Here is a 14,961-nt window from a genome sequence, read left to right as displayed (position 1 = left end):
TCATGCAGTGCCCGGCACGTGGCAAGTACTGGGAGGCACCACACTCTCGAGGACTGAGCACAGTCGTTGGCGGACGTGCATCCCCTGGGATGCCCCGCAGCGGACTGAGCACAGACGTTGGCGGACGTGCATCCCCTGGGATGCTCCGCAGCGGCTGAAAAGAATGGAGACGGCTCCCGCTGTGGGAATGCAGACCGATCCCCAGCAGAGGAGTGAATCCAGCATGGAGTCAGAGCGTGGTGGGGATGGCGTGAGCCCGTTTGTCTGGATTGATCGAGAAAGATCCGTTCCTGCGCATAGTACATACGTACGAAGTGCATGCTGCGTATTGCACGTGGAGAGAACGTTTCTGGAAGGATACCGTAAAGCACTGTTGACAGCGGTAGCCTGTAATGCGTGTAAAAGTGGACCGAGGGGCATGGGGGGGGGGGGTGGCGTGGCAAGTTCTCACGCAGTCTCCGCTGTCCCTTCTTTTTTTTTTTTTTTTTAACGTTTATTTTTGAGACAGAGACACAGAATGAACGGGGGAGGGGCAGAGAGAGAGGGAGACACAGAATCGGAAGCAGGTTCCAGGCTCTGAGCCATCAGCCCAGAGCCCGACGCGGGGCTCGAACTCACGGACCGCGAGATGGTGACCTGAGCTGAAGTCGGAGGCTTAACCGACTGAGCCACCCAGGCGCCCCTCTGCTGTTCCTTTAACCACGAACGACTCCATTGTTAATAGTGCTCATCTCTGAAGGCTGGGACTACGACTTTCTTTTTCAGTTTATTTATTTTGAGAGAGCGAGAGAGAAAGAGAGCACGCGCACTAGTGGGGGAGGGGCGGAGAGAGAGAGGGAGACAGAATCCCAAGCAGGCCCCGTGCTGTCCCTGCAGAGCCTGGCACGGGGCTCGATCCCATGGACCGTGAGATTATGACCCGAGCCGAAATCAAGAGTCAGATGCTTAACCCACTAAGCCGCCCGGGTGCCCTCACTACTTCTCTCTTCGTATTTTTGGTTTGGTTTCTCTGAAATGTTTCCCCATGGACATGTACTACTTTTAAAAAAATTGGGATAAAATATACATAAAATTTATGATTTTAGCCGTTTTAAGTATACAGTTCAGTGGCGTTAAGCACGTTCACATTATTGTGGATCTGTCGCCACCGTCCATGTCCAGAACCTTCTCATCTTCCCTAACTGAACCTCTGTCCCCGTTAGACACTGACTCCCTGTTCCTCCTCCCCCAGCCCCTGGTCACCTCCATCCTACTTCTTGCCTCCATGCATTTGATGAAGTCCTGGGACCTTATATGCGTGGCATCCTATGGTGTTTGTCCTTCCGTGTCTGGCTTATGCCACTCAGCATCACGTCCCCCAGGTTCATCCATGTGGTAGCACCTGTCAGAGTTTCCTTCCTTGTTAGCTCGGAGTGAGATAGTCAATTGCGTGAACTGACAAGAACAGTGGTTCATTTATCCATTCATCCGTGGGTGGACGTGTGGTTGCTTCCACGCTTTGCCTGTTGTGAACCTGGTTGTACACGTATCTGTTCAAGTCCTTGCCTTCACTTCTTTTAGGTGTATACCCAGATGTGTTAATTTTTAGAAAAGATAGACTGTAGAATATTCTCTGGGGTTTTGATAGAACCGAGTGACATCTGAGAATTAATCTGGGGGGAATTGACAGCACATGTGGGGACACCCTTCCCGGGAATCTGGGGAGGCTCACCATGCACGTCTCTTTTCGTTGGGTGGGAGGGGGGGTGGTGGGGTGCTCCCGGCCCTGCTGCCTGCTCTTCTGACCTGCACCCCACCCTTGTTCTTGCCGACAGCCCAACACCGAGGGCATTTGGGAGCTGATGACCGGAGGGGTCTTCTACTGCTTGGGCATGGTGTTCTTCAAGAGTGACGGGAGGATCCCCTTTGCCCACGCCATCTGGCATCTCTTTGTGGCATTTGGTGCTGGCACCCACTACTATGCCATCTGGAGGTACCTCTATCTGCCCAGCACCCTGCAGACCAAGGTGTCCAAATGAGGTGGCCCAGACTGCACGGGGCAGAGCATCATGGGAAGTGTTTCTGTGAACGTTGGTCCAGAGCACAGCGCCCAGGCCCGTCTGCGCGTCCACGGGCAGAGCTTTTGATGGGTCTGAGGCTACTTCTGGTTGGTAACAGCCAGAACGTCCTTAGGGTCCCAGGTGAGAAAGAACACATTTAGTCATATTTACAGAGGAGAAGTTAACCCTGTAATGTGTTTCTATTCTAGGCAAGCGTTTCCTAATACAGACAACATTAATGTCTTCAGAAAAGGGAGCAGACATTGTCCTGGCAAACTGGGGGGGACCCTGGGCCAATATGTGCTCCTTAAGGTCCTCAGAAATCTGTTAGGGAGTCAGTGGGTTGTTTGTACCCGGCCGGCCAGGGCCTCCTCTGCTACCAAAGTCCTGGCTGGGGAATCGCGCCCTGTTCAGGGAGTCACCCAGCTTTACATCAGGGATGGTGAATACCTGTGACCACAGCAGACATTACCAATCAACTGCAGCATGGTGTGGCATCAGAATTCTCCTCCAGGCGGTGCTCAGGGCAGCTCAGCACTCCTGATGGCGCCTCTTAGCCTTTCTTGCCTGGCGTGCTCTGCACTGGGGTCGTGGCCAGACCAGTTAAATGTCTGTCTCCAGGTGGGGGAGCATGCTTGCCTCCTGCACTCCTTCTCCCTTGTCCCTTTCGGGGAAGCCCCTGGAGTGGGCGGTCTGGGGCAGTAAGGGGAAACTAAGGCAGGCAACCTGAGCATACCTGACCTTGTGCTCCACTGTCGCTGGTTCTCGGTGCAGAGAACCTCGGGGCAGACGTTCTCTTCTTATGCTGACAAACCCAGAGAAGATATCACCCATTCGTTGGTTGGGGGGGGGGGGGCGGTGCGGCAGGCCTGGAACTTGCTGGCCTGCTCCACGTTTAGGGCTCGTGATGCCAACATTCGGTGATTCTTGCTTGTTGCCAATCAGTGGCCCTGAGAGGCTCCTCCCATGAGCCCCAGAGGGAAGGTTCCATAGGGATCTGGGCAGAGTGTCCCCAGTGTTGGGATACTCCCACCTCTGAAGCCCCCAGCAGCCCAATGTCAAGGCCTCCAGGGACCTGTCCTCACAGCGTCCTCCAGTGGCTGGGCTGGCCGCTCTGACCTGGCGCATGGACATTTACTCGGGAGGGGATCCAGGCCCAGCCCCCGATCTGAATGGGAATCTCAGAATCTCTGGATCAAACCTCTGTCTCAAGGTAGACAGGCCTCAGTCTGCGACTCCCAACCAGAGTTGGGTGGGCAAAAAGACAGGATGCCTTATGCTTCGTTCTAGTACATTCCAGGATACTTCAGGGTCCCAGCATCTGGAATCCCCATGTACCGAAGCCAGTTTTAAATCATCCAACACATTCCTGAGATAGGCGGGTTCTGAGCCAGCAGATGCTTTGGGGATTTTTTTGCTCTCGGGCCTGTGCGTGGGTGTGTGCGGGTGTGCACACACGTGTGCATGTCTGTGTGTCTCCGCTGGCACTCCCAGCCTCTGGAAGCTGCCTTCATCTGGTCTGCTCGCCATCAGTTGGGGTCAGGGTTGGAGGGTGGGGATGAGGAGAGGAAGCTTTGTGGGGGCGGGGGCCCTGGGGAGGCCCTCTTCCCTGAATGGGGGCAGGGACGCAGTGCTGTGATCTCTGCCTGGGCCTGAGGCGGGGGGAGGGGCTCGCGTTAGCTCTGGGAAGCCCATCAGGAAACCTCCCAAAGCAAGGCCCCAGCCCCGTGCCAAGCTGACGTGAAAGTCCTGTCACAGCCAAAGCCCCGTTACGGGACCGGGCCTGGGCGCCTGGGACCTGGGACTTCAGTGGCTCCGCAGCTGAGTTCTTTATGTGATACCTTCATTTCCTGACCCCTCCTCCTGCCGTTTGGTCTTGCATCATTTTCCCCCCCGAGGCAGTCTGCCCCTTCGTGCCCCACACCTTTTGAGGCGCTGTTCACCCCTCCATCCACCCGTCTTATCCCCACTCCTCCTTCAAAGCCCTGCTCAGGCGTCAGTATCGAGGGACTTCCGGCCTTCCTCTGACGTGGGGGGCTCCCGCCTGCTTCCCAACACCCCCCGTGCTCACTTGCACCACAGCTTTGATCTCTGTCCTTTGTCACCCTGGTCCTTGCACCTGCTCCCCGACCCAGGAGCTCTTTGAGAGAGGCACGGTGTCCTGCTGGGTCTGACATCAAATCTGGCATCTTCTGTTAGTAAGGGCTTGGGCCAGTTCCTTAACCTCTCTGTGCCTCAGTGTCCTCAGCTATAAAATGGGTATAGTAAGGCGGCACTTTGCAGTGTTGCTTGAAGGTTCAGTAGGATAACGAATTAAACTCCCAGCCTCGTATCCTCATAGCTCTCTCAGTGGTCCACGTGAGAACCAACCTCTGATAATGAAGGTGACACCCTTCTAGGCGTGTCAGCGGTACTAGCCAGAGGAATGAATGACTAATGGTGGAATTTCAGACTGTGGACAGGCTGGTGAGGACACCGCTCTGTAGGGCCTTGACCACATTCCTTCCCCTTATTCCACTTCAGGGTGTTTCCTGTGAACCCTTTCTCTCCCTCAGCATCGTTGTGAAAGTGAGTTTCCCAGCATTCCATTTCATCTAAACCCAGACCCCTGGACCTCTTCCAAAATGTGTCACAAACAGTGCAGGAAAGGACAAGATGTTGCTCAGGCCATCCCCTCCTGTGGGTAAGCATTCTAGTCTGTGCATTGGACATGCAGGGGTGGAGAGGGAGGGACACTGGGAATTCAGAAGCCAGCCCCCTCTTCCTGGCCACCTTTGAGGCTGTCGTATGCCAGGACGACCCAGCAAAGTGACCATCATGCCCCAAGGAGCCAGGGAGGCGGTTTGCAGACCTCTTTGACGTTCTGGGTGCTTCAGCAGCTGTTCCTGAGTTAGGTGGACACTGCTGGGGTGGGTGAGGGGTGGGAGCCGGTGAGCAGGGAGGGATGAAGGTGGGTTAGGGAGGCTCCGCTGCTTGGCCGGGCTGGGGGACAGGCCTGGAGGTGACAGCCTGCTGACTGAGTCCACTGGCGGTCGTCTGGGCAAGCCAGAGCAGGTGCGCTTGCTGGTGAGGCCTGCCTGCCAGCCGGTGGGAACCCCCTGATGGGTCCTGGGCAGAACTTGCCGAGGGTAGTCCCCGGGGCCAGCGGTCTCTCGGGCCAGGGGTCTTTAAGCCAACGCCACACACCAGACCTGCCTTTCTTGACTGGAAATTGCACGTGTGGCGGGAACGGGACGGAGCGTCCCTTCTCCCTGTCAGCATCGGGCTCAGGCTGGGAGCACCCTAGGAGGGCACCGGTCACCGGTGGGTGCGGGATGGGAGTCCCAAGTGGGTCTAGACTGACGGTGGGGGTGGGGGCCCCGCACAGCAGGGTGACGTAGAGGGCTTCCCCAGAACGTGGCATTCCTAGGTTTTCTGGGGTTTTCCGCACACCAAGCTCTCTTTTCCATTTCGTCTGCAAAAGCTGAAGCGCTGGGAATGTTTTCCCAGCTCAGGCTTCCTTTGGGAAGCAGGGGCGGGGACAGCTCAGGGGCTAAGAGGGGCAGGGAGAGCTCAGAGGTCTGAGAAGTGACTCTAGTGACTTAGAAAGCCACCGCCTACCGTGCAACCCGATGCCGCAGGGTGGGCTCTGGGGACCTCATCGTGGGGTCCTGAAAGGATAGGTCCACTACCCCCAAGTCTGGGCTGAGCATTTAAAAAAAAATTTTTTTTGATGTTTACTTAGTTTTGAGAGAGAGAGAGACACGTGCAAGTGGGGGAGAGGCAGAGAGAAAGGAAGACAGAATCTGAAGCAGGCTCCAGGCTCTGAGCTGTCAGCACAGAGCCCGATGTGGGGCTCGAACTCAGAAACCGTGAGATCATGACCTGAGCCGAAGTCGGACGCTCAACGGACTGAGCCACGCAGGCGCCCCTGGGCTGAGCATTTTTAATGATTGAGAAAGCAAAACAAAGCACTAGTGTGTAGCATTTGCCGACCTCCCTGGTGTAAATGCTCCCATGGCCAGTTTCCAGCTACCCCAGTGACACCACCGAAGATGCCTGGGGAGGGGATGAGCGTCTTTGACCCTCACAAGCCCGCACGGGCCCGCCCAGCACGCCGCTGCCCCACCGCTTCCTGACTGTGCCCCCTCACGCACGGAGCCGGGCCGGCCCGGGATGCCCAGTTGTGAGAACAAACCAGCTCTGCAGGGTCCCCGTGCGGGGTCAGGCGTGGCATTGAGATGCTCGGAAACTCCCCCTCGGGAGTCTGGAACCGGGAGCCGGTGGGACCTGATCCAGGTCCGGCCCTACGCTGGGTGGCACCCAAGACTTTCAGCCACGTCCGGCATCTCACGTGCGGGATGGAGATTGCGGTCAGCACACGGAACCGCTTTCTCTTGTGAACCGGGGGCAAAGGCCATGCCTGTGCTGGAGGAAGTCAGAGCAGTGTTCATGACCCCAGGGCTTGGCCAGGGAACCTCCACAGGGCTTGGCTGAACCACAGATCCAGGCCCCCCCCCCCCCACCACCCCGGGGACTGCTGAGCCAGTAGGTCAGGATGGCACTCTGGAGTCTGCACTCTTTCGGGTGGTCTGGACACTGTTTCTGGAAGCCCTGCTCTGGAGCCCATCCCCTTTGTGGCCGTGCCCTGCACGTTAGTGATGGGGTCATAGAGTCAGTCTCCAGAGGACAGACACGTGTCCGGGGTGGGGGGCACCAAACCACTGCTCTTGCTTTGGGTTCCATTTCACTTAGTTTCCCAGATTCGCGGCGTTAATGCCCCTCAGCAGCCTGTGTTTATGCACAGGCCGTTCCCGAAATTGGGCGCTGTCACTGACGTTTCATCCGCTTTGTCCCAAGCCCTGTGATTTATGTCATTTTTACAAGCACTCTAAGAGGTGGGCATGAGCCCATTTTACTGATTTGGAGACTAAGGCTCAGAGAGGTTAAGTAACTTGTCCAAGGGCACACAGCCAGTATGTGGCAGCCATGGGCTCTCCCCCACTCCACTGTCTGCTCCCTAAAACACTGGCAACCCCATTTTTGGGTTCCCAGCCCGTGGATAGGAGCGCTTGAAATGGTGGTAGGCTCCGTGTTTCTGTTTCAGCCGGTTCACGTGCTCTGAACGGTTATTGCAAAGGTGTGAGGCTTCATTCAGTAGCCCCGCGTTCAGGCCAGCGTGGGAGACACGGGCAGAAACTCCCACCCAGTCTTTCAAAGGACGCTCATTTGGGGGAGCGTGTAGCCATCTGGCTCCTAGTGGCCGGGTGGCTGGGAGGGGCCGCGCTGTGTCTCTCCCTAGACTTACTCTGAGGACACTCTGGCCGGATGCCGGCGCTCACCGCAGCAGCCGGATTCCCTGCGAGGGCTCCGAGCCCCAGGTCCCGTCGGGACACCTGCCCACGCACGGGTGGCTGGCAGGAAATGTGTGGATCCCAGACCCATCGGCCTTTCTGGTTGCCTTACTTGAGGTGAGATGAGCAAGTCTGGGAGCCTGAGCAACGCTGACCTTGAACATGAGCCAGAAGGGGTGGCACAGCTCGGTTTTGTCCCCGGAGAGTGAGGATGAGAGCGGGGCAGTGATACGCCCGGGGCACAGAGCCAGGTCGGGCTGGGGCCAGTGCCTTTCCCTCCCATACTTTTCTTTTCTTCCCTGGGTCCCGCAGCCCATGCTCTGGGTAGAAGGCTGTGGCGAATCCTGAGCCATCCGGTGACTGGATGTGCAGCCCTCTGCTGCCTCTCTCACAGCCTGGTGGCTCAGGCGGCGTGGCTCCCCCTGGTCTGGCAGGGAGGAAGCACCAGCCCTCCCCCGTGGCCTTGCTTTCCGTGCGTGGATGTGAAGCTTCCCTCTTGCTGTGTGATTTTCGGCAGATTACTTGCCCTCTCTGGGCTTTCGTCTGGTCTGCTGTTAAAAAGAGCTGGTTTGGTTGGTCTTACTCAGCTGATTGTAAGCTGCTGCCGGTCCGTTTCCAAACTGTGCACGTCAGGGATGAGCACAGAGCCCAAACTGGCGGGCTGGCTGGCTTGACTCCGCATGGCAGACCCTTCCCCAGATTGAGGAGAGGTCCCCTGGGGGAGCAGAGGGCTGCGGACCCAGCTCCTCCCGGGAGTAACACTGAGACCCTCCTCTGTGCCCAGACGCCTCTGATAGATACCGTGTAGGGAAAATAAAGGGAACCCCAGGGGACGGAGAAACACCATACGTCACGTACAGAAGCTCTGTGCAGTCTGGTGTCGACCCGGGTGGCTATTTACGCGTAAGTCCACTAAAATTAAATAAAAACAGAAATTCAGTGCCGCAGGGGTACTAGCCACATTTGAAGTGCTTACTGAGTAGCCACGTCTGGCTAGTTGCTCCCAGCGCAGGTAAAGACAATCTCCATCGTTCCAGAAGCTTCCGTTGGACAAACACTAGTACATCAGTGGTTCTCAAACTTTTTGGAACCCCTTTGTGCCCTTAAAAATCGTTGAGGACACCAAAGAACCTGTGTTTAAGGGCTATCTCTAATATTGACATTCATCACCCTTGAAGTTAAAAGGGACAACATTTGAAAATACCTATTCGCGTAAAGATAACCGCATTTCACATTAACCTAAGTAACATATTTTTCTACTCAAAGTAACGATTTTTTCCAAACAAAAGAGATTCGGGTCGAGGCGTGGCATTGTCTTACGTTCTTGCACATTTCTCGAAATGTCTGGCTTAACAGAAGACAACTGGAATCTCGTGCTTGCTTTGACACGAGCGTGTGACCATCGCCTGTGATGTAGCCTCGGGAAACCTTTGCATGAAGGCCGCGGAGGGACAGATAAATAATGTAGCGGTAGTATGAAAACAGCTTGACCTCGGGCCTTGGGAGACTTTCCCCTTTGTGGTACAGTTGGTAACAAATGTTGCACACACCAACACTCTCCCAGAGCTGGAGCTGGAGAGGTGGGCGGGGCTGGGAGGCAGAGGGGTTGTGAGCGACCGTCAGGGACACCCGGTTGAGGGCAGGCCCTACATCTTTACCGATCATGCCCAGTGCCCAACACAGCACATGGCACTTAGGTGCTCGGTGCACATTTGTGGGGGGAGCGGGGGGAGCTCAGTCTGTATCTCCTCCTCCTCTTCCGAGGTGGGGAAGGTGAGGCTCGGGAGCCTCCTGTAGGCGTCGGCCCTTCGCATCCAGGCTGCAGACCTGAGCTTGATATTTTTGGAGAGCTGGTTTAGCAGCTTCCACTGCCTCCGGCAGGGTTCTCGGTTCCATCCCCCTCTTTATCTGCGTAACAGGCCATATACAGCCGGCTCTAGACATGTGCACATTTTGTTCTTGTATCTTTCTTGTATGTTTCTCCGGGCAGCACCTGGCAGGAGGGAATTGCTGTTTCCTTATTACATGGGGAGCCTGAGGCGGTTGGGAGAGGCCGCCTGACTTGCCCAAGGTCATCCGGTGGTGCAGGGCAGGGCTGGAACCCAAGTCATGGCCCTGGGGTGTCACACCCTCCTCCTTCCACTGGCTTGCTCCCTGTGAGCTGAGCTCTGGGGCAGCGGATGAAGGCCTCTCCTTGAGGTCCTCGTGGGGCCTCGTTCTCCTGTCTTTAGCAACGCCATCCCTTGGCTGCTCAGTTCCTGAGCTGAGTCCGTTTTACCTGAGCCCCGAGAGGCTTGAGGATGCTTCTGCATTCTCTGCTCCTGCCTGTGGGAACTGGCAAGGGCTGGGACTCTCTGCAGGGGGCACGGACACTGGAGCCCAAAGCCTCTCACAGGGCCTGGCAGCCAGTGAGCCCCGAGTTGTGGGACTGCTGTTCGTTACCGGGGCACGGTGGGCAGTGGGCGGCGGGCACAGCCCTGATTGGTTATCCCGGGTCTGCGTGGAGTCCCTGTGCCCATCCAACCTGCTGGCTCCTGACAGCCTTCTCTGTGCAAGCCGGCCTTGTGATGGGCTCTCAGGACCGACCTGCGCCCTCGTAGTGGTGTTAGGAGGGGAGATGCATCACTCCGGCTGCGGCCCGTATCAGGAGGGTCACCTGTGCGTCATGGGATCTGCCTGGCGTGGGTCAGCGGTCCTCCTCCGTTTATTCCCAGATGCCTGTCTCCCAAACCTTTTTGATTACTACCCATCAGGAGAAATGCATTTTACACTGTGATTCCAGTTTACACATCCGTCGCCGACGCAGCCCCAACTTGTGTGATGAGCTACCCGCCCTGTCGGTCCTACCCCTTGTCATTTATTCAGGTTGCTGGTTGTAACCCACCAAGTGACTTTTACGCCGCAAGAGTGGGTCTGAACCGTCAGCTCTGGGAATCGTTCTGGGTGGTACTGTCCTGCAAAGCCATGGGCACTGGTAGTGGGTGCTTAGTGCCTGTTCTGCCGTGATTGGGGGGGATCGGCGTGGTGCCATACCTCGGGAACGTGCGTGCCCAAGGCCAGATGGGGACAGTTAAAGAGAAAGAAGTTAGTAGCCTCAGAGGATCTGGCAGCTCAGAACCCTGACCCCACTGAGAGGAATGCAAGACCAGATTTTTGGGTCTCTTATCCTGGTGATGATGGCCCCACGTTCTGGGGGGCCCTGGGGCTGGATGGGTCATAGAAATCTCCGGCGGGCTGAATGTGTGTCCGCCTTGATTCAGGCAGGGCTGGGAAGGGAGACAGTGAATCTGTTTGAAACGTGAGGGGACCCAATTTTGCAAGGGCTGTTTTGCCTCCATAAGCAATTTCAAATTTCGGGCCCTGACCCCGCTGAATGAATCGCCCGCCAGGCCTGTTTACATTGCCGGGTTTCACTACGAATCTGTCCGCTTCTGCGCAGGAATGGTTCCTGTTGCTTGTTAAGGCCTTTCTTGGGGGGGCGGGGAGGGGGAAGCGGGAGCTCTGACTGTCCTTTACACTCGTCTTTCTAGACCTAGAGTGTCTACGACGTCGGGGACTGGCATCTGTGGCATGACTTTTTTAAAATGTCCTGCTGGTATTGGACCCTCTCTGTGTTTGTGAAATTGCTATTTTGTATTAACACAATGTTTGATAAACATTTGTAGGAAGAGGAATAATCCTGTCTGTGAATGTTCTTGTTCCCAGTGGAGTAGAAAGAATTTAAAAAAAAATAAAAATTCAAGATGCCTCACTCTGGCCCAGTTGTCTTCTTACAAATAACATCTGTCCATTCTTTTTATAAAAGCAGTCTCTGTTCACTATAGAAAACTTGGAATATTTAGAAAAGCATGAAGTAAACTAAAAAGCTTGCATTAGCTGTCTGTTGCTGTAAAACAAATTATCCTAAAATATAGTGGCTTAAAACATCAATAATCGTCAACATCTCTCCTGGCTACCCCTGGAAAAGACAGTCTTTTTCCATGGTCGGTAAGGTTCCAGCTGTGAAAACATCAAAAGCAAAGACATCTTTTGTTTTCTTTGTCATTATTTTTAATGTTTATTTTTTATTTTTCTTTTTAATTTTTTAAAAATGTTTACTTATTTCTGAGAGAGAGAGAGAGAGAGAGAGAGAGAGAGAGAGAGAGTGCAAGCAGGGGAGGGGCAGAGAGAGAGGGAGACACAGAATTCAAAGGCTCCAGGCTCTGAGCTGTCAGCACAGATCCCGATGTAGGGCTGGAACCCATGAACACTGAGATCATGACCTGAGCTGAAGTCGGATGCTTAACTGACTGAGCCGCCCAAGTGCCCCCAAAGACATCTTTTTTTTTCTTTTTTTTTCTTTTTTCTTTTTTTTCCCTCCCCTCCCCTTCCCTTTCTTTTGTTAGAGAGCACTAGTAGGGGAGGTAGAGGGAGAGAGAGAATCTTAAGGAGGCTGCATACCCAGCACTGAGTTCAAGGCGGGGCTTGATCTCACAACCAGGAGATCATGACCTGAGACAAAATCAAGAGTCACATGCTTAACCAGCTGAGCCACCCAGGTGCCCCAAGCAAAGATATTTTAATCCATACCCACAAGTGACTTCCCTGTTGGTCTGGGTTTCCCTTTACAATGTGGCAGCTGGGTCCCAAGAGAAAGAAAGCCAGGCAAGAGACATAATAGTGTTGTTCACGACCTAGCCTTGGAAGTCGTGTAACTTCACTTCTGCCTGCCGTGTTCTACTGTTGGACACTGCTAAAAAGTCCTCATGGGGGGGGGGGAGCCCTCCCAAGATAAGGGGAGTGTGTTTTCTCGAGACCACATGTGGTCATGTTTGTGATTTTATGTTGTGATCATATCACATGGTGATATTTTTGGCTGATGAAATTGATTCTAACTCCTACTTGGGATTGAAAAACAACTTTTCAACATGTTCCCCAGTCCCAAGACTGGGACTAGAATTTCCAGAGGCTTCACTACCTGAATAGTTGATTGATTAACTGGGGGGTAGATTATTTAAGTCCCACCCAGACTAAAATCTTTAACAGTCAAGTAAATGTTCAAGTTCTGTTAAAAAAACACTCAAGAGTAAAGTGACTTGACATCACTTATTTTAATGGCACTGAACCTTTAGAGCTGAACACATCTATGACCTCTAGCTTCATTTCCCATATATATGACTTGAATTCCTGTTTTCCAATTAAATATCTTACCTGAGCTACAGATCCAAATCTAGAAATCTACATCAGAATAGACGTATCAACTTTAAATTGAATAATCTCAAATACCATGAGTCCTGGTACCCTGTGCTTTCCCAGGGCATACATTGTTGACTGGAAGTTGCTCAGCATATGATGTGCCAAGAAAAATAACAATCGCTGAGTTTGACTGATGAGTGTACAAGGAATGGCCCAACCCAGAGCACTGCTATTTATGGGTTGTGGCAGTGAGTTCATCAGGAATGGGATCCTGGGATGAAGTGTGGCCAACCCCTTCTAGTGATGCGGCCAGAAAGAAGGGCCGGGATCTAAGGCTCTCCATGTGCCTGCTGCCACCTGTCCTTGTCTTCTGGTCCCCTCAAGAGCCCTGGCTTTCTGCCTCTAGACCCATCACCCCCCGGAAACCTGCACTTTGACCTTAACCAGATGCTTTTTCTTTGGGCTCCTTTGCCCCTTTGGTTGATTGAGTCCCGGGACTCCGGTGCCCTCTGGTGGCCACAGAGGGCAGCTCAACACTCCATTTTATTTGTGGATTTCCAAAGGCCTTCAACCCTTTATAGTTTAGACTTGTTTTGCTCACCTGCCCATGGGCCTGGAGCAGGGATACAAAGATGAATAAAACTCAGTTCTTGTCCTTGATAAGCTTCCAGGTGAGGGGATGCAAAGGAGATGGGCGGGAATCTATTCATTCCTTTTGTTTACTCATTTAACTGCTACTGAGCACCTACCTAGTAGGTACTGAGTATGGCAGTAAGGAAGGCAGTTGGAGTGCCTCCCTTTACAGAACACAGACGCCCGTGGGCGTTAAATACTCCAGAAAATACATTTAGATAGTGATACATGCCTATGAATGAAATAAAACAGGTAACGAGATAGAGAATGACCATAGGGGTGACCGTCAAGAGAATGGTCTGGAGACAGTAATGGAGCTGAGTTTTAATGAGAGGAAGGTGCCAGCATTCAGACACAAAAGGAGGAGCATTTTAGGAAGAGGAGACAGCCAAGGGAAAAAGGCTTCAGAGGAGGGAATGAGCTTAGAGCGTTTGAAAGCAGGAGTTTGGTATGGCTGGAGCCCTGTGATGGAGGGAGCAGTGGGCCGGTCAGCAGGGCCAGCTGGGATAGGGTTTGAGCCCTGCCTGAGTCTCTGCAAAGGGGAGTCATGGGGGAGCGTGGGCCGAGGAGTAGCGTCTCATTTGTCTTTAAGAAACATAGTTTGATATGATGGGAACCCACGGGAGCACAGGGGAGGCGTCTAGATCCAACTCTGGCAGTCAGGGAGGCCTTCCTGGATAAAGCGTATTAGTTATCCATTCCTGCATAGCAAACTGTCCCCAAACTCAGTGGCTTACATTAATAAGAAGCATTTATCATCGCACAGTTTCTGGGAATCGGGGCATAGCTTTGCTGGGCGGTTCCGGCTCGGGGTCCCTCATGAGGTGCCGTCAGCTGTATTCATCTGAAGGTTGTTGAGGCTGGAGGGCTCACATCCAAGATGGCGCACTCATGTGGATGGCAGGTTGGTGCTGGCTGTTGGTTTCTCACCATGTGGATCTCTCTAGGGCTGCTTGAGTGTTCTCTCAACACAACCGGCAGCTTCCCCCAGAGCGAGGGATCCCAGAGAAAGCAAGGAAGCCACGCCTTTTATGGTTTAGCTCCAGAAGTCATTTTGATTACATAGGTCGGGGCTATTCAGCACGGGAGGGGACCCCACAGGGGTGTGAACACCAGAGGGTGTGAATTGTTGGGGATCTCCTGGGAGGTCGGCTGCCTAATCTGAGTCCTAAAGGAAGAGTGCCAATTGGCCAGGTGATGAAGATTAAGGTTAGGGGCTGAACTGTGTCCCCTTGAAATTCTTAGGTTGAAGCCCTGATTCCCTCTGCCTCAGAATGCAACTATATTTGCAGTTAGGGCCTTTAAGAGGTGATTAAGGTAAAACGAGGTCATCGGGATGGGCCCTAATCCAGTATGACTGGTGTCCGTGTAAGAGAAGATTAGGACACAGAGGGACACACAGGGAGACACCCATGTGAGGGCGCAAGGAGAAGACAGCCATCTGCAAGACAAAGACAGAGGTCTCAGGAGAAGCCAAACCTGAGGACGCCTTGATCTTGGCCCTCTAGTCTCCAGAACTGTGAGCAAATAAATATTTGCCGTTGAAGCTGCCCAGTTTGTGGTATTTTGTTATGGCGGCCCCAGCAAACTAACAGAGCGGAGGAAAGGTGTTCCAAGGCCTGAGCCAAATAGTTGGCATTGCTAGATCCTGAAGAGCAGGGGGCCGGCAAACTCTTTCTGTACAGAAGCAGAGAGTAGTATTCATTCTCAGTTATTCCAGGCCTTAAGGTCTCTGTTGCAAGAAAACAGTTATAGACAATACCTAAACAAATGGGTGTAGC

At 53.7% G+C, this 14,961-nt stretch overlaps 1 protein-coding gene across 6 annotated transcripts in view; it reads left to right on the top strand.

Annotated features, from left to right (window-relative positions):
• The window catches only part of MMD2 (monocyte to macrophage differentiation associated 2), a 45,171-nt gene extending 42,312 nt beyond the window's left edge, over nucleotides 1–2,859 (top strand). For all 6 annotated transcript variants that reach the window (XM_042921081.1, XM_042921080.1, XM_042921085.1 and 3 more), the window contains exon 7: nucleotides 1,815–2,859. In XM_042921081.1, coding sequence (XP_042777015.1) covers nucleotides 1,815–2,018 — 204 coding nt within the window. In that variant the 3' untranslated portion in view covers nucleotides 2,019–2,859. The remainder of the gene's footprint in view (nucleotides 1–1,814) is intronic.
• The last annotated feature ends 12,102 nt before the right edge of the window (nucleotides 2,860–14,961 follow it).

The sequence above is a fragment of the Panthera leo genome, chromosome E3, assembly GCF_018350215.1.
Source record: "Panthera leo isolate Ple1 chromosome E3, P.leo_Ple1_pat1.1, whole genome shotgun sequence".
Classification (NCBI taxonomy): domain Eukaryota; kingdom Metazoa; phylum Chordata; class Mammalia; order Carnivora; family Felidae; genus Panthera; species Panthera leo.
This window is presented reverse-complemented; position numbering and strand designations above follow the sequence as displayed.